Genomic DNA, 18,010 nt, shown 5'->3' with positions numbered 1-18,010 from the left:
GCTCCAGGGAGAACTCACTGCAACCTTTCAGTATATAAAGGGAGCCTATAAACAAGAACGAGAGTGACTTTTTACACGGCCTAGCAGCGATAGGACAAGGGGGAATGGTTCTGAAGTAAAAGAGGGGAGATGTAGGTTAGATATTAGGAGGAAATTCTTTACTCAGAGAGCAGTGAGGCCCTGGCACTGCTGCCCAGAGATGCTCCATCCCTGGAGGTGCCCAAGGCCATGGATGGGGCCCTGGGCAGCCTGAGCTGGTGGTGGGAACTGAAACGGTGTGATCTTTAAGGTCCGTTCTAACCTAAGCCATTCTATGATTTTCTTAGTTAACTCATTCTATGATTTTTCTAAGTTTCTGTGTAAAACTGGCCCCAGCACTGACTCCTATGACCCCACTGCTGCCTGCTGTCTATCCTGAAAAATGACCATTGTGCTGTGCTCTTTCCTTCCTGCTTTTTAGACAGCTCTAACTTTCCTATCCCGTAACCATTTGGGAAGTCCTTAAAATGGCCTTTCCAAAGCTGACTCTAGGATGACTTAGTTTTATTAATGACCCCAGGTATGGAGCCTCATCAAAGACTTTTTGCAAATCTTCGTGTATTGTGTCCACTGGATGTCCTTCATCCATTAAACCTCAGCATATAGGGGAATGCATGTTATACACATGTTGTGACTGAAGATATAAATCACGAGAAATGTATACTTTCGTGGGCTCACAGCCCCAGAAATGAAGTGGGAGAATCTCAGCATTACGGGACCTCGTCACTGATGTCCAGCAATGGATGATTTAGCTGCATGTCGTACATTTGAAAACTGGTCCTAATTCCAAGTGTTCTTAGTTCCAGTATTTACTTGAATTCTGCTCTTCTCTGCCAGTCCAGAATGTAATATAATTCCTAGAAACACCTGTTGTCACTGGATCTGGTTCATCTGCTGCGTCCTGCGGGAGAGGCAGTGGGTGAGGTGTATGCACTTCTGTGTTTGCCCTTGGTTTGCTTTGTTCAAGAACGCTCAGATGGCAATTTCCTCTGGCTGTCGGTACTGCCATGTCAACGGGAGCTATGGGAGGGGGGGGAGGAAATGGGATTGATGTGTTGTGGGGGCAGAGGCTGTACAGGCAGAAAGAGCAATGCGAGGAGGAACTAAAAGCTTCCTGTCAAAGGCTGCAGGCCATTCCCTCACTTCCAGCAAGTGCTCATTGCTGCCCGGCACGGACCGTTCCCTCTAGCAGAACACAGGAATTTCAGTTTCACGTCGGAGGACACCGATTTGTTCATGCGCAGCCTCAGATTGACCGCGTTCACCTGGCTGTGCCTGCCGAGGGATGCTCTGCCATGAGACTGTACCTCGGGTCCGGGCCATCAGCACCGCAACCTCAACTAGCTTCGATCTCGGTGTTATTTGAATTAAACGTGCCACGCATTTTATCCTACAGCCGCACTCCTTGTGTCTGCGATGTGAACGTCCCATCGCTTCTCCACCAGCTCCGCCGCAGCTCCCACGGAGCAACCCCCCCTGGAAGGCACGCAGCTTTAACCCCATAGATCGCTGCGTCAGCTCCAACCCCGCGGCCGCTCGGGGGCGGGTGCCCCTCGGCTCAGCCCCTCCGGCACCGGAGCGGCTCCGGGCGGTGTCACAGAGCCCCAGCTCCGACTCCGCCCTCACACTGCGCTGCGATGGGGCCAAGCTGGGTGCTGCTGGCCGCGCTGCTCCGCGCCGCGGGCGGACGGGTGAGTGCGGGGGGCGGCGGGGCGGGCTGCGCCCTGCGGGAGCCTCGGAGCCCGCTTCCAGGCTTCGGCCAGGCTCGCCCCGCTCCCTTTGGCTTTGCCGTTGTTGTTTCCTAGCTTCCCGGTGCCTTTGACAGAGGGGCTTTCTTGGGTTTTCTGTTGGGAGTGGGTGGGTTTTTTTCAGGCTGGTGGGAAGCGCAGAGCGCGGCTCTGTCTGTATGCGACGCCGGCGGTTAAACAGGAAGAGCTCGTCGTGCTCTGTTGCATCCCTTACACCATCCCTATTTACATAGCAGAGCCCTTGGATTTACTTCTAAGAACTGATGTGATGCAGCTGTGGCTGTTCTCTGCTGTATCTGGCTGTTACTGAGGTCTATGGTTAAAGGAGTCCTTCAGCTCTTTAAACCAAAGAGCTCAGTGGGATCTTTCATTGGGTCTATGCTTTGCTGATGTATCAATAACCTTTTTCCATCTGATTTTAAAGCGCACGGGACTGTGAAGATAAATGTGGAAAGAGTTTAGAGACCATAGATCCATAGAATGGTTTGAGTGGGAAGGGACCCTTAAAGTCCTATCTATTCCAGCCCCCTGCAATGAGCAGGGACACCCACAGCTCCATCAGTGCTCAGAGCCCCTCCAGCCTGACCTTGGCTGTCTGCACCACCTCTCTGGGCAACCTGTGCCAGTGCCTCACATCCTCATTGTAAAAAACTTCTTCCTTATATGCAACCTAAATCTTCCCTCTTTTAGTTGGAAACCATTTCCCCTTGTCCTGCTGCTAAGGAGTCTGTCCCAGCTCGTTGCTTTTTCGTGCCATTTGTGTCGTTTCCATGTTTCTTTTGTCACAGTAGTTGAGTCTTTAGGTAAGACAAAGGCTGAGTTCAGCCCTGGGTTGCAAGGTGGTACTAGATGGAATGTGTTCACTATGTGACTGCATGGGGCTCTGAGCACCTGATGGAGCTGTGGGCATCCCTGTTCCTTCCAGTGTAGTTGGACCCAATGGCCTTTAAGGGTCCCTTCCAACTCAAATGATCTATGATTCTAAATACCTCAAAGAGTAGGGTAGGATGGGTGTGGGAGTCTCGGAACTGTGATAAACCTTCTCACCAGAAAGTGAGCTTGGAGATTTGTCATGCTTCTTGCTGCCAACCTCAACAGAGGGCTTGTATTCAAAAGGAGTTAACTCCTCTCTCACCCTAAACGTGATGCTGTAATGGTAAAGAGCACGGAGGAAAGCTTCAGCGTCACTTTTTGCATGGCTCTTGGGCTCCTGGCAAACCAAATGCCGTGTATCATCACTGTACGTCAGTTTTTTCTCAATTAAAGAGAACAGATTTTATCTTTGAAGGGGAGAGGCTTGCAAAGTGACAGCTCTTGAGTGACACGCGTTTTCTTGTGTTCCTCCGCCTAATTGATCTGGAAGATAATAGCCTAAGGTTCTGTGTTACCAGCAGAACTGAACGTTTTTTTCTTTTTTTTTTTTTTTGCCATTTTTAAAACCTTGCTCACCAGGCGTTTTCAATGGAAACGTTCTCAATGGCCTCGATCCGAAATAGGTGTCCTCTGCAGAGCGGTGCGGTGCGCCCTGCAGCACAGAGGAACGCATCTGCAGGGTCCTGCTGGCGTGTGGAAGTTGCATTGATGGCCACATGCTCTGAGCTGCAAAAGGGTGCACAGAAAATGAGATCTTCCAGGGGAAAAAAAGCGCTGCAATGGAGGGCTCGGTGCTCAGGTGCCCTTCTTTGTGTGGTCAGAGCCAGGAGGGCTGTGGGGAGCCTGCAGCTTTTTGTTGTACAGACCCTCCCATAGGACGGGAGAACTCCTGTCATGGACCTTAATCCTAACCCAGTCTTACAGTGGTACGTGAAGGAAAACAACTTTAAAAGATTTATGCTTTGAGTATCACTAGTAAAGCCTGATGTCCTGGTACAACTCCCGCTGATTTTGGTGAGAATTACAACCCTAATCTTCCATTGAATTCTTTCTCTAAGTGACCAGTGTACATATTTTCAATAGAATCTTGTGGGTTTTTCTATTTTTCCTGTCTTTAGCACATTTGGTGGCTCAGCAAGTGGTGTCTCTGTACTTTGAGACCTTTCCATAGCAACAGATTTTTATGTCGGTCCTTGGTGACTTCATTGTGGTTTCACATGCGTAAAGAATGTCAGACGCCAGATGCAGTTCCTGTTCAAGCTGCTTTGTTTGACAGCTTCAGTCTGAAGGCTGAAGGAGAAAAGATGTAGAAATGTGAGTTAGGATTAAAAAACATGGTTAAATCTCTGTTTTAGATGACTGCATTGAGTGAAACTGGAAGTTATATGAATGGCTGAATATATCTATATGTATCATAAGCATGTTTTACTTCTAGTATTGAAGTTCTTAAATTTAATTACAGAAAAAGTTGAAGAATATGGGTACGAGCTGTAAGGCAGGAGGTAAAAGAAATTATTTCTGCTCTAATTAACACTGAGCACTTAGAGAATGCTTTTCATTGTCACTTGCCATGATTTCTGATCTTGGCCTTCCTCGCCCTTACATAGAGCCAGGTTCTCATCTCCCTTAGTTCTGAAGAAGTCTGAATTCCCATCGTGACTCAGGCTCAGTTCTGGCACAGATATTGTGATCTCAGTTGTGGTTGGCCTCTGCACGTAGGCCTTCACCCTTCACTTGTGCTGTTCCTCACTGCAGCTGCAGCCCTGAAAGTCACGAGGCAGTGTTGTACTCTGCTAATTTATCTCCCAGTGGGTAGGATAGCGGGAATCTTGGAAACAGTTGTGCAGACGTATTTAGAAGAGTCAGCACTGACCTCTTAGGTGGACGGAGGCTGCTTTTAGTGCTGTGACAAATTATGTCTCCTGGAAGTCTGTAGTGCAGATGGGAAAGTGATGCAAACCGTGCAGTGGCTCTGGAGAGAGGATCTTGAGTAATTGGTTTTTGGATGTAACTTCTCAGTTATTGCCTAATACACAGGCATTGCAAAAATCTCTCTCCAGTGAATTGTGCAGTCAAGGGCAAGCCCAGAACTAACCCCTTGCTACTTTGGGCAATGTCTCATCTTTCTTGTGCTGATATCCCAGCACCAAGATGTGTTGCCTAATTTGACTGGTTTGCATTGCAGTAAACATGCTTACTAACATTTGTGCCTCTGCTGCTAGATGGATGAAGCATTTCACGTTCCAGTTGCACCTGTCAAATTAAATGAGTCTTCCAAATCCCACAACCCAGTAGTAGGTTGGATATTAGGAAGAACTTATTCTCCAAAAGAGTGGTCAGGCATTGTCATGGGCTGCCCAGGGAGGTGGAAGGGTTCAAGAACCATGGAGATGTGGCACTAAAGGGACCTGGCTTAGTGGGCAGTGCTGGGGGTAGGAGGACAGTTGGACTGGATGGTCTTCAAGGTCTTTTCCAACATTAATGATTCTATGATTGGTTAGTTGGCAAGAAATTGTCAACTGCATGCCATTGAGAACCACGGCTCAGCAGATAAACTTTCAGAGTGATGTTATCAGTCAGCAGAAGTATCCTTTCAAGCACAGGTTAAGAGGAACAGACGTGACCCATTGACCAGCAGATTTTCCCGTGCCTTTGACTCTCTGGACAGTAATTGCAGCAGAGAATGCAGAGGATGCGATAACACTTTTTGCTGGGAAGCCGCCCCAGCAGGATAACCTGTGATGTGGTTTGGTGCATTTCCTTCTCTCTCTCTCTCTCTTTTTTTTTTTTTTTACGTGTTTTCAGTGAAATTTTACTCTTTAAAAAGACTCTTAAGTGTGTGCATTAATGAAGTTTATCATAGTGGCAGCAAAAACGCCACTCTGGCTCTTTGACCTTTCTTCTTTCAATAAGAGAAAGAACATAACATAGTTTTGATGATAGCAGAGCCCTTTTCCTCCCCTTTGGCAGAGTACAGTATCAGCTCACATTTGCAGATAGCGTTGTTCCTCTATTCCTCATTGCCTGTTACCAACTTCAGCATTAACAGTCATCAGTGAACTTAGCAGGTATTGAAAATTCTCTTTTTGTTGTTGTTGTTATCTTATTGATAATGCTGGAGCCAACCTCATGGTTCTGCTTCCAAGTCTTCATTGTGCCAAAGCCCCTTTAACTCAGTTTTCTTTGCTGGAAGCTGCATTTCAAGAAGCTGCATAAGAAAACGTTGGGTTCTCATTAGCAACTGTTGAGAGTGCAAAGTGTTAAGTCTACTTTGTCAGTAATGTGAAGACACAATAGATAATCAACAAGTTTTTTTTCAGCAAGGAGGAAGGATATTTTCATTACCGGCCTCCAAGGGGCTTGTTCCTGTTTTGATTTCTCTTTTTCATAATATTTTTTAAGTACTTCTCTAGACACGTGTAGGTTATACGTGGAACAATTTCTTCAGCCCACGGAAAGCTGAGTGGTGTTGCGTATGTTTTGAACAGCTCCTTTCTGAGCTAGCAGGAGACTCCTACGCTTATGCCATCTAACGTTTGCTTTTTTCTCTTATTCAGTGAGTGTATATTTCCTTTTGAAAGAGATGACAAGTCCTTGGGTATTTTCACACTTGTTCATTGAAGTCATCGAGCAGTGCTGATCGATATGAGCTGAAAATTGGGTACACTGTTTTGTGACTCTTTCATGTGCATCTGGACTCAATATGAGATAGGGGTTTTTAATTAGTCTTTTTTTTAAGACTTGCAGCCCGTTGTTCCTTTTCACAAGAAGCACAGTTTTTTTCAGAGACATTGTTTTCAAAACCTCAAGGCCTTTTTTGTGTAAAAAAGGAATCACAAAGCATTTGGAATGATAAATGTTTCTTTCTCTTTCCTTTGCTCAAACAGCTTTAGGGGTACAGGTTCTTTGGCTGAAGGGGCAGATAATCTTGCTTGCCTGGGTTATTGCCTGGGTATAAGTGAGGGCACAGTGAACAGTAGAGGTGTCCTTTATACCCAAAGGCGATGAAAACAGGCTGCCCAGGGAGGTGGTGGGGTCACCGTCCCTGGAGGTGTTCAAAAAGTGGAGATGTGGCACTGAGGTGGTTGGACCAACTGGTGGTTGGACGGGATGATCTTAGAGGTCTTTTCCAACCTTAATGATTCTGTGACTTTTCACGTAGCTCTTTTGTAGAAAATGCTTCTCCCTACAATCCCAAGGGTAAGAATTGAAGTTTCACTCCGGTATTTTCTCAGAGGTCGTTTCTCATGGCGAGCCATGAGAAAAAGGTCAATCCTTCACTGACCTTTAAGAGTTTGTCTCTTCGACTACACTTGAGGGTCAGGATGGATTGGTGACTAATGATTTTCCTTTAATTTCTCCTAGAATTATTCACTGCCTTACACACCACAGTCTGCGCAATGCAAAGACCCCAGCACTGAATTCTATGAAGAAAGACTTAACAAATGTTGTAGCAAGTGCCCTCCAGGTAGGTTATAATTGAAATTATTCCTTTACACAGCCAAGGTGGTGAGGCTCAGATGAGCATATCACATTTTGATAATTGACACATCTGAAGAGCATCAAATTTTTGCTGTTGTAATTCACCCTCAGCTGGAAGACAATAAAATGCTCCAAAAATATTTTCAAATGAGACCCATTGTTAGTCAGAATTGGCATTCTCTTGCGAGTTTAACTTGGCTGGGCCTTATCAGGAGGATTGTGTACTTAGTTCAGTTCTTGTAACCACAGCTTTGTATGGTGTTTTGATTAAAGTATTTTTAACTGAACTGTTTAGAAAAAAAAAAAAAAAGAAATGTGACAGCTGACTAGTGAAATTACAAAAATTAAACAACGTAGAATCACAGAACAGCTTGAGTTGGAAGGGACTCTTAAAAGGTCACCTGGTCCAACCCCCTGCCATGAACAGGGGCACCCACAGCTCCATCATGTGCTCAGAGCCCCATCCAGCCCGAGACCCACATCAAAACAAAGCCGACAACAACAGATAAGTTCTAAAACAGAGCATGAGTTAGAGCTTAATGTCTGTACTTTGACATATCACTTACGTAAGGGGCTTTCCACTGGGCAGGTTAATCTCTAATTGCTCATTAAGGGAGTTTTGTTGTCTTTTAGCGTAAATCAGATACTCCAGACCACTATCAGAGAGAGACCAGGTACAAGTCTACAGAAAATGTCTGCTCCGAGGTTATGTCTTACACTGCAGTGACAATTATTAATGTTCTTTTGTTAGCAAAAGTTGATGGCAGATAGGAGAGTGTGGAGCGTTGTTTTGTTTGTTTTATTTTTTAGAGCACAAGTAACGGCACATGGATATTTTAATAGAGTTTTTGCAAGAAGTTGGCATTATAGAATTGTATTAGGCACAGCAAAAAAAAGCCCTGTATATTTGTCTCGCAACATGCTGAGCAAACAGAATTTGTCTCCATAAATGCTGAGTTCCTGTCAGAGAGATCCGGAAGTTTAAGCAGGAAATCAGTATATGCTGAAGCAGCCACCGTTGTTTGAATTAACTGAAAACGTCCTGAGAGATCTGTCGAGCTTCACTCGTTAGAAACACAGTAGGGGAAAGATGACAATTTCTAATTGAAACCTTTTTTTGGTTTGTAAAGTCTATAAGAAGTCCTCTTCCCCTTAAATTTAACTAAAAAGAGGAGAGATTTAGGTTAGATGTTAGTAAGAAATTCTTTACTCAGAGGGTGGTGAGGCCATGGCAGTGCTGCCCAGAGATGCCCCATCCCTGGAGGTGCCCAAGGCGATGGATGGGCCCTGGGCAGCCTGAGCTGGTGGGGGGCAGCCAGCCCATGGTAGCGGTTGGAGCTGAATGATCTTTGAGGTCCCTTCCAACCCAACCGTTCTGTGATTCTGTGATTCTATGATTAATTTTTTTTTATTTTTTTTAACTCTGGGCAACAAGTTGTAGGAGAGACTAAATCTTTATTTTTGCTGTCTTGAATTTGAATTATTTTTTTTTTTTGCATCAAAAATTTGAGCCGAAATCATTAGCAGGACATCATTAGCAGGATGAGGGAGGCTTCAAGTAAATACATGGAAGAACAAACTTCGGAAGCAATTTCCCTGGCTCACCTCCAGGACCCCTTGTTTTGGAGAATGGAGATTTTCCATTCTTCAAAGACTTTCTTAATGATGCCTCTTCCTGAGTATATTCTTCAGGATGTTTCTGTACAGGATATGAGACATTGGCTGTTATCTTCTTCCTCTTTTCATGCAAGGGGGAAATGGCAACTGAGTGTTTTTCATTCTTCAAAAAGAGTACTTTGGAGCTCATAATTATTGTAATTACTGCACTCAGCTTTGTTTTTGGTGAGAGGCCTTGGTTTCCACCAATTACCACTTGCTAAAACCTGACTGTTCACCTCGCTATGATCCTGGAGAAAGTGACATCGAGCAGCTTTTGGTATTGTTTGGAGTGCTAGGAGCTGCAGAAACTCATTGCTTTGATGTGTTTACCCTTTCCTTTGTCTTTTTGTTATTTTATAGGGCAGCATAAGGCAGAGAGCTGCAGTCACAGCGTGGACACAAAATGCATCCCTTGTTTACCTGACACCTACACAGCCGTCTGGAATCGGTCTCCTCAGTGCTTCGCTTGCTCACCGCTCTGCAGAAAAGGTACTTGTGCATTTTGAAGGAGGTGTTTGCCTTGCACAGCCTGCTCAAAGAGGTGGCATGGTTTAAATTTGACTTGGAAAACCATTAGAGTGTTTGTCCATCGCTTGTATAGTCCCGTTCTTAACGCTTTTGCTGCTTGTTAAATTTTGGAAAAAAATCAGAGCACAGCCTTGGAGAGGTATTTATGGTTATGATATGCTGTGATGCAGCTGCAGATACAGAGTTTCAAGTGTGAATTGTATAGATGCAAATTTCACCTCTCTAGACAGACGAAACTCTTCTAAAAATGTAGATGTTGGGGCCTAAGATGATGTTCTAGCCAGAAACTGCAAGATTGTCTTCAGTCTGTGGTGTGTGAACATTGCCTCATGTTCACCAGAAGCATTGCAGGCCACAATTTGAAGTGTTGCTCATGTAATCTTGTTTTACTTTTGTTTTAAAAACAGGATTTGTAGAGTATCAAAAGTGCACGCTATCACAGGACAGAATCTGCAGCTGCCCGCCCAACGAGTACTGCATTTCAAAAATATACCAAAACTGCCATATATGTGAAGTGCATAAAAAATGTGGGAAAGGTTACCGAGTTTCCAGAAAAGGTAATTTAATTCTCAGCTCTCAGAACTTACACACAAAATGGTTGCATTGTTTGAAGATGGTTATTTGTTGCCTTAGCAGTCCGTAGGTATTTCTGAATCTGCCTCCTACTTGGTGAATTACAGGAATATTGTCTTAATTTCCTGCAGTTATTTCCAAATCTGCCTCCAGCTGAGTAAATTACAGGGATACTCCATTAATTTCCTACAGCTACGCATTCTTTTGAGTGCAAGCATTGTTGTAGCAAGCAAGCAGCATGAAGCACAACAGTATTTCCAAGAGGCATATCTAAAGGAATGGAATATTGGTATCTTTTGTTGACGTATATCGTAAAGCTTCCCAACCCAAGTTGATCTTCTTTGGTTGACTCTGCCGTGTCCTTTCTTCCATACAAATGGCTCAGGTTCAGGACCACTTCCTGATTAAATCCTTGAAGCACAGCTTCCAGTTGAATTTTGGTTTAAGTAAGTAATGGTGATTCTATGCTGCCCTGTAGAATGAATCTCTCTGTATTAGATGATGAAGTTCACCACTCTGATAAACATAGCTGTCTTAAGATGATAAATAATATCCAAAGATGTGGAATATTGAATATTATGAAGGAAATTAAGCATCATTTGAAGTGATACAGAGCTCCAACAGAGTTCAACAGTTGTTGAACTGAGTTGTTGAACAGAGTTCCACTGTTGTCTCTAATGCCCCATTTTTAACACAAGTTAGGGTAGGTTTTAACAGTCTTTGAAAATGACTGACTATCAAGAGTACCAAAATAACACCTGATGAATCTTCTGGTTAGCGTTTGGGTGGGGTGTTTCAGATTACTGTCTCTTGTGACAGACTGTATTTTGTGTACTGTACAGGATTAGATTATTCATTCTCGTTTCTCGCTAGATGACTAACTGGAGTATTCTATTTCTTTTAAGGAACAGATAGCACAGACACAGAATGTAAGCCCTGCCCCCCCGGCACTTTTTCAGATGAGGAATCTTATGATACCAGTTGCATACCACATACAGTGTAAGCCAGTTTCTGTCTAATAGCAATCTTTAACTGGATGCAGGGTTGCTTTCTTTCCTAACTTCTCTTTTTGTTTGTTGCAGTTGTAAATCAGTGGCTATTCCAGGAAACAACGTGAATGACACTGTTTGCCATGACTCAGTGGCCACAGTGCTACCTCACACTGTGGTAAACCTCCTGAGCCAAAGCTCAACTTCCAACCAACATGAATTAAAAACTCAGCCTGTCATTCTAAACTCTGCACCTGACATGTCTTACATCATTGGTGAGCTGTTAACTCATTTAAAGTCGCTTCTGTCTGGCCAGGAAGCAAGATTACCTTTAGTTGACAGTTTCTTTCCAAAACTAATTACCTGTACCCAAACAGAACAGCCAAGTTAATTCAGTGACACTGCTTGTACTGAGTTGCATAATGTCACATCTGTCCTGCCTTACCGCATTCCACAGTCACTGTAATTCTTTATGTGTTTCTAAGAAGCCCAGAATTAGATTATAAAATGCATTTCCTGGGAGTTAGTGCTATGAAGAAGCTGGAAGAAAAGGTTTATATGTTAGATGTTAGGTCAAGGCAAGGCTGACTTACGGCAGCCCAATCTTTATAGCATTCCCAAGTGTGGACATATTCTCTGCTGTTCATAGTCTATCCAGAAGGCATGTATGTTTACGAGCATTCTGGACTGCCTGGCCCTGTATTTATTGAACTGCTCCTAGCTTAATGACATACCTTTTGTTGCTGTGATGAAAAGTCTGTCTTCACTTTTCAGAACAGGAAAATTCAATTTTAAGAACCAGTGGAGTCTGAAAATGAGACTTTGGTATGTAACAAGGGAGATATTAAATGTGATCGTCAGACCTCCCTGATACTTTTAAATTTAGCTATCGTAACCACGGACAGAAACTAGAAAACTGTTGCTTCTCAGTCGGTCCTTTGTCACATTGACTTGCTATGTAACTTACCTGCTTTAATTTTTTTTTCAGGATCAGTTACAGGGCCGTTGTTATTGGTGCTGATAATCGCTGTTTTAGGGTATTGCTTGTTCTCCAAAAAAAAAGGTAAGATTCATGAAGCAAAACCAAACAGTTCTGGGAGCACTGTCACCTCATTTCCTGCTAATCTGAGCTCAGCAGTTGACTGATTTGTGTACCTTAGGAGGTGTTGGCTCTCTTTGAAACTTTTGAAACATGTAGGTTCATTGATGACATAAGCTTGCTGCCACTGAAATTCAGAATTAAATAAATATGCCAGGAACTCCATGTGCATTTAGAGTAAAAGTGTCTTTATTAAATCACAAGATGAATTTGAGCTCAATACAGGGATAAGGCAGATGTCACATTCAAAGCTCTCTTGTTCCTCAGATTTTAGATGTTTTTTTGAACATGCAGTGTGCCAGAGGAGCCGGACAACTGTGAAACAATTGTGGTCCTACTGGAACTTGTTTGTTACGTATTTTACACTTAACGTAAATATTATACATTACCAAGTGCTAATAGTTATGATTAAACAGTCACAACCATAGTTGGTCATGAGCGAGAGCTTTTCTCAATTACACAATACAAGAAATAATAGGAATTTATACAGAGAGTCTTCTCGTTCAGTGGCAAAATTCAAGGCAGCTTACAAAATTAATACAATATAACGCTCAACATTTTCACATAGCATGTACTAGACATACAGTGGGAGTTTGTTCCAGGAGCAGAGGCTTAGCTAGCTAAAAGAGCAGCTTTTGCAACTGAAATTTTGATGCTAATGAACCATCTCTCCTCAACTGCAGCCCTTGCGTACTCGCAACCAACTGGAGCAGCGGATTCGGTGAGTGTTGCTCATTCCTTTCCATCTTCGCCACTTTACCGTAGCAATCGTGCAGTTTTGTGTAATTAAGAGGAAAAGAAAACTGCACAGCAGAAAGACAACGAGTGAGGAAGGAGCGGTCTGTACCTAGAGTGTAAGGTGTACCTCACATAATCTGTCCCACTGAGCTCACTGAATGCTCAGTGAGCTCGTAGGAGTTTAACTTACGTACATTTGCATAGTGATGACTATTATCAGCGGTTTCTTTAGCTGAGTATCGACCAGTTCTTTGTTAACTCTTTTTAAAAAGATTAATAATTTGCATTTTTTCTGTTTCAGCCTTTTTCCCCTACTGAGAAGCAGTGTGACAAAAAAGTAAGAAATACAGGATCACAAAACTCCAGCAGTTCCGAACAGGAGGAGCAGCATCTCTTGGAAACTCCTGGCTCAAGCAGCAGCTCCCTGGATAATCCAGCTGGGTCTGCAAGAGTCAGTGTAATAAATACCAAGGACAATGATAAGAAAGAAAGTTTTCAACAGCATTATTTAGCTGTGGAAGGGTGTAAGCTTCACTGTGGAGACAGGCACAGCTCTGCAAGTTCAGGTACGAGTGTCAACGAACCTATATCTGAACATTCCAGAACTTCTTGACATTTGGTTGTAAAATACAAATCTTTGTAGAACTTTAAGTGAGAGGGTAAAACATCAGATCCACGTTCAGTAGAGTGCCTAGTTACTTTTGAAAAGAGAAAGTGTTTAAGCTGTTGGCCTAGAATAGGAAAGAGAGGGTGCTCAGTGGAGAAAGTTATCTGCAGACTTGGGGATCAGAGTGATGGTGGGTGAGTGCCTGGGAGCGGGACCAAGAGACAAAGAGAGCAGTAAGAAATGAACATTGTCTAGAGCATCCACCATGAGAAGAGATTCGGCTGGGATCCAGAGCTCTGTTCATTTTTACAGCTTTTTTTATATCAGGGATGACTTTTGGATTTGATGGTACCCCCCCAAAAAACGAAAAAGGTTGCAGAATCACCACCACCAGTTTGCCTAAGCAAAGGTAGAAGATGTAGAGTACGTAATTGAACTTTTAAGTCAAAGAACTGGATAAAGAATCCAATGTGTTGTTCCAGGCTGCATTGTTACTTGCTTAATCTGCTTTTTTTTTCCCTTATTCAACAGAACTCTCAGGTAATGGAGGAACGCAGGTGAATGTGACTTGTATTGTTAAAGTCTGTAATCCAGATTGTGGCTCCCAGTTTCCAGAACAGAGTAGTCCAACTAGCATGGATTATGGAAGTGCTCAATGTTCTCCGACAGGGGTAGAAGTTCCCCTTTCAAAAGAAGAAAACCCCTTGAAAAAAGAAACTGAAATTCAGATATTGGTATAAGCCAAGGACAGTTTACTTCAGGATTTACTCCCAGACACAAAGAAGCGTCTTCTGGGTATTAAACATATGGGGGTGAAAACTGTTTAAAGGAGATGACAGATTTTATTCTGATTGACTGATAATCAGATCACCCCTTATGTTCGAAACCAAACGTTAAATGTAGCATTTCTACAGAGATTTGAAATCTCAGATGAATATAGACATTTATTTTTTGGGGTTTTTAATGTCTTCTTTGTCAGCTCTGAGAGTCAAAAGATGATGGTTGCAATTTTGAAGAAGTTACTACTTTTTAATGCTTTTCCTTATAAACTGAATGACCAACTCCTCCCTTCCTTCCGTGATATCCTGAAGAAACCTTTAGTAGCTTTAAAACGAAATATCTTTCTAACTTTATGTCATTGACTTCTCTCTGAAACTTCTTGTGATGGTTATCTGGGTTCAGGTCAAGAACACAACTGTGACCGCCACTTCTGAAACAGCCTCCCAGATGTTCCTCTTATCACTGCACTTTGCTTTCCCTCGTTATTGGACCAAACTTTTCAAATAACCCTTAAGTAAGTGTCTCAAGGAATGTCAACTTTTACAGGAGGTTTTTTTTTTTTTTTTGCTAGATTATGAAGATTGTGTCTAAACAATAGCATTATTTCATTTAGCTATACATAGCTCATTTTAGTTTAGAAAAGAACATGCAGTTTTTCTTTGAGTAGGAAATAATTCCTTCTATTGACAGCTCTACAGTCTCTCATCTTTGTGTCCTGACTGATTTCATATGGTTTTCTCATTGATTCTGACCTCGTTTTTGAGGTTACAAAAGTAAACCATCAACCCCAAATACTTTTCCCTGCATTCCAGTGGATAGTAGAGAAGATCCAGATGGATATGTGTGCTAGGCAGCTAACCCCCACCAATCTCAGGAAAAGAACTCTCTTGAAGGTTGCATAGAGTAATCTGTAAAAACTGGAAGTGACTCAGACCTCAGAACCAGAAAATCCTGTTCCATCCTTCTCTTGTTGCTCAGTGCTGAAGATCCGTCCACCCACTTAGAGAAAATCAGTAGAACAGCATCTACTCTACGAATGCAGACAAGAATCAGATTTTTAAAACTCATACTTTAAATTTGCATGTAACCAAAGAGGTTTCTTAATATTTCTAGAACTGAGAACTGGCAAATAGGTCTTTCATCCTACTATGAAGAAATATTTTACAACTTCGTATTAAACTTGAAGGTCATTTTCAGAAAACACTTTGCAAATGGAAACACAAACTATTAAAAAAAATCGAAGAATCTGTGCAAAAACAAACAAAAAACCCAACCAACCAAACAAACCAGCAAACAAAACCTGGTTTTATACAAAGCTTTGACCCTTTTCTGTTGTACAGAGGATTTTAATTTCTTACTCAACAGCTCCCAGGGCTGGGACCACATTGAAGGAGCAGTGGCAGATTTTTGAAGAAGTTTTCAATTATGTTATGGCAGTTAGTTTTCTGGGTTTTCAGATTATGGAGCAGTGTGACAGAAGGAAAATTCGATTTTTATGTTGAAGTATGAGAAATGTGCTTGTATTTGTTAAGAAAAAGATAAACAGTGTATTTTTATACTTTTATATCTTTGTTTTCTACTTCCCTACTACACGAAAATTCTGCTTTTTAGAATGGGTTGTTTCATTCTATAGGCTAAACCAGTGCTTTCAAAATACTTTTATTTCATAGTACTTAATTAAAAGAGGATTGATCCATGGCTGTCTCATCTCCCATCGTCTACAACATGGTCGTGTTAATGCAGACACTATAAGCAACCATTACCCTTCCACTTGGAGTGATGGCTTCAGTGGACAAAGGAAGGGCAACTGATGTTGTCTACCTGGACTTGTTCAAGGCCTTTGACATAGACCCACGCCACATTCTTTGAGTTGTTGAGATAAGGGTTCAAAGGGCGGACTATTCTGTGGATAAGGAATTGGTTGGATGGTTGCAGCCAGAGTGTTGTGGTGAATGGCTCCAGGTTCAGGTGGAGGCCAGTGATGTGTGGTATCCCTCAGGGGTTCGTCTTGGGAACGGTGGTCTTTAACAACTTTATCAACGACATAGATGATGGGATGCAAGTTTGCAGATGACCCTAAGCTGAGTTGTGCAGTTGACACCATAGAAGAGATCCATCCAAATGGACCTGGACTTGAAAAATGGGCCCATGAGAACCTAATGAGTCTTGGCAAGGCCAAGTGCAAGGTGTTGCACTTGGGTCAAGGCAATCCCAGGTATGCGTACAGACTGGGAGAAGAACTCACTGATAGCAGCCCTACAGAGAAGGACTTGGGAGTCCTGATAGATGAAAAGCTGGACATGAGCCAGTCCCATGTGCTTGCAGCTAATTGTATCCTGGGCCAAGAGGGATGTGGGGCTCTTGGAGCGGGTCCAGAGGAGGGCTGTGAGGTTGCTCAGGGCTGGAGCACCTCTTTTTCAAAGAATGGTTGAGGGAGCTAGGCTTGTTCAGCCTGGCGAAGAGAAGGCTCCAAGGAGACCTCATAGTGGCCTTCCAGTACTTTAGGGGTGATTATAAACAGGAGGGAGAGCAACTAATACCTAATAGTGATAGGTCAAGGGGGAATGGTTTTAAACTAAAAGAAGGGAGACTTAGTTGTTAGGAGGAAATTCTGTACTCAGAGGGTGGTGAGGCCCTGGCACTGCCCAGAGCTGTGGGTGCCCCATCCCTGGAGGGTGGGTGCCTGAGGCCATGGATGGGCCCTGGGCAGCCTGAGCTGGTGGGGGGCAGCCAGCCCAGGGCAGGGGTTGGAGTGAGCTAGGTGGACTTTAAGGTCCTCTCCAACCTAAGCCATTCCATGATACAGTCATAATCCTAACCTCTAGCCTGGCCAAACTGAATTTTAATGCTTTTAAGAACCAATCTGCTTACTGGAAATTGTGCGATGCAGTAGTTTATCATAGAATCACAGAATCATAGAATGACCTGGGTTGAAAAGGACCTCAAAGATCATCTAGTCTCAACCCCCCTGCTGTGTGCAGGGTCGCCAAGCACCAGACCAGGCTGCCCAGAGCCACGTCCAGCCTGGCCTTGAATGCCTCCAGGGACAGGGCATCCACAACCTCCCTGGGCAACCTGTTCCAGCGCGTCACCACCCTCAGTGTGAAAAACTTCCTCCTAACATCTAACCTAAACTTCCCCTGTCTCAGTTTAAAGGCCACAATGAGGTCTCCCCGGAGCCTTCTCTTCTCCAAACTAAACAAGCCCAGTTCCCTCAACCTTTCCTCATAGGAGAGGTGCTCCAGCCCTATGTGCCTGGCCCGTAGTTTGGGTGGAGCAGTCGGTGTGCTCAGGGCTGACACCCACAGAGCCTCACTGCAGAGCCAGTTTGGAGTCTCGTATGTCAGCCTTGACAGTCAGATGTCAGACTTAACATCAATATGTCACTTGCTGTAGCAAGAGAACTGTGACACTGGTGCGTTGAGAGCGAGGGAGCAGCACTTGGGGGACGGTGCTCGGCAGTTACTACAGTCCTTCCAGCCTTATTTCCTCAAGAAACCTAATTCACCGCAATGACGGCGATGACGGACCTGAGGAGGCCGCGCAGCACGCAGCCCTGCCCCGTGTAGCACGGCACCGCCCCTGGAGCGGCGCAGCACGGAGCAGGCCGGGCCCGCCCCCAGGAGGCGGGGAAGCGCCCATCGATCGCTCGGCGCTCCCCGCCTGCCCGGCCCCGCTTCTCCCCCCCCCCTACGCCGCTCGGCCGCGGAGCTCTCGGCCCCGCGCAGCGCCGCGGAGGTGGCAGCGGCCGGGAGCTGAGGTGAGTGCCGGCGCGCGGGGTGATGCGGTGCGGGGCCGTGTGGTGGCTCCGGGCCTGGGCTGCGCTTCCCTCCTGCGTCAGCCCGAGCTGCGAGGCGCAGGCCCGGCGCTCAGGGGCCCCTCCCCGCCTCACGCC

General features: G+C 44.3%; 2 protein-coding genes across 3 annotated transcripts in view; both read left to right on the top strand.

The window, feature by feature from the left end:
- TNFRSF1B (TNF receptor superfamily member 1B) lies at nucleotides 227-15,811 on the top strand. Its single transcript, XM_021417484.1, has 10 exons — nucleotides 227-1,730; nucleotides 7,026-7,128; nucleotides 9,162-9,290; nucleotides 9,737-9,886; nucleotides 10,808-10,901; nucleotides 10,985-11,166; nucleotides 11,880-11,954; nucleotides 12,674-12,711; nucleotides 13,030-13,294; nucleotides 13,867-15,811. The coding sequence occupies exons 1-10, from the start codon at nucleotides 1,677-1,679 to the stop codon at nucleotides 14,073-14,075; spliced, it is 1,299 nt and encodes a 432-aa protein (XP_021273159.1). The 5' UTR covers nucleotides 227-1,676; the 3' UTR covers nucleotides 14,076-15,811.
- Nucleotides 17,733-18,010, top strand: part of VPS13D (vacuolar protein sorting 13 homolog D) — an 87,587-nt gene continuing 87,309 nt past the window's right edge. For both annotated transcript variants that reach the window (XM_021374706.1, XM_021374707.1), the window contains exon 1: nucleotides 17,733-17,875. The gene's annotated coding sequence lies outside the window, so the exon portion shown is untranslated. The remainder of the gene's footprint in view (nucleotides 17,876-18,010) is intronic.

This window comes from Numida meleagris, chromosome 20 (genome assembly GCF_002078875.1).
Source record: "Numida meleagris isolate 19003 breed g44 Domestic line chromosome 20, NumMel1.0, whole genome shotgun sequence".
NCBI lineage: Eukaryota > Metazoa > Chordata > Aves > Galliformes > Numididae > Numida > Numida meleagris.
Note: the sequence above shows the minus strand (reverse complement) of the source record. Positions and strands in the feature narration are given on the sequence as shown.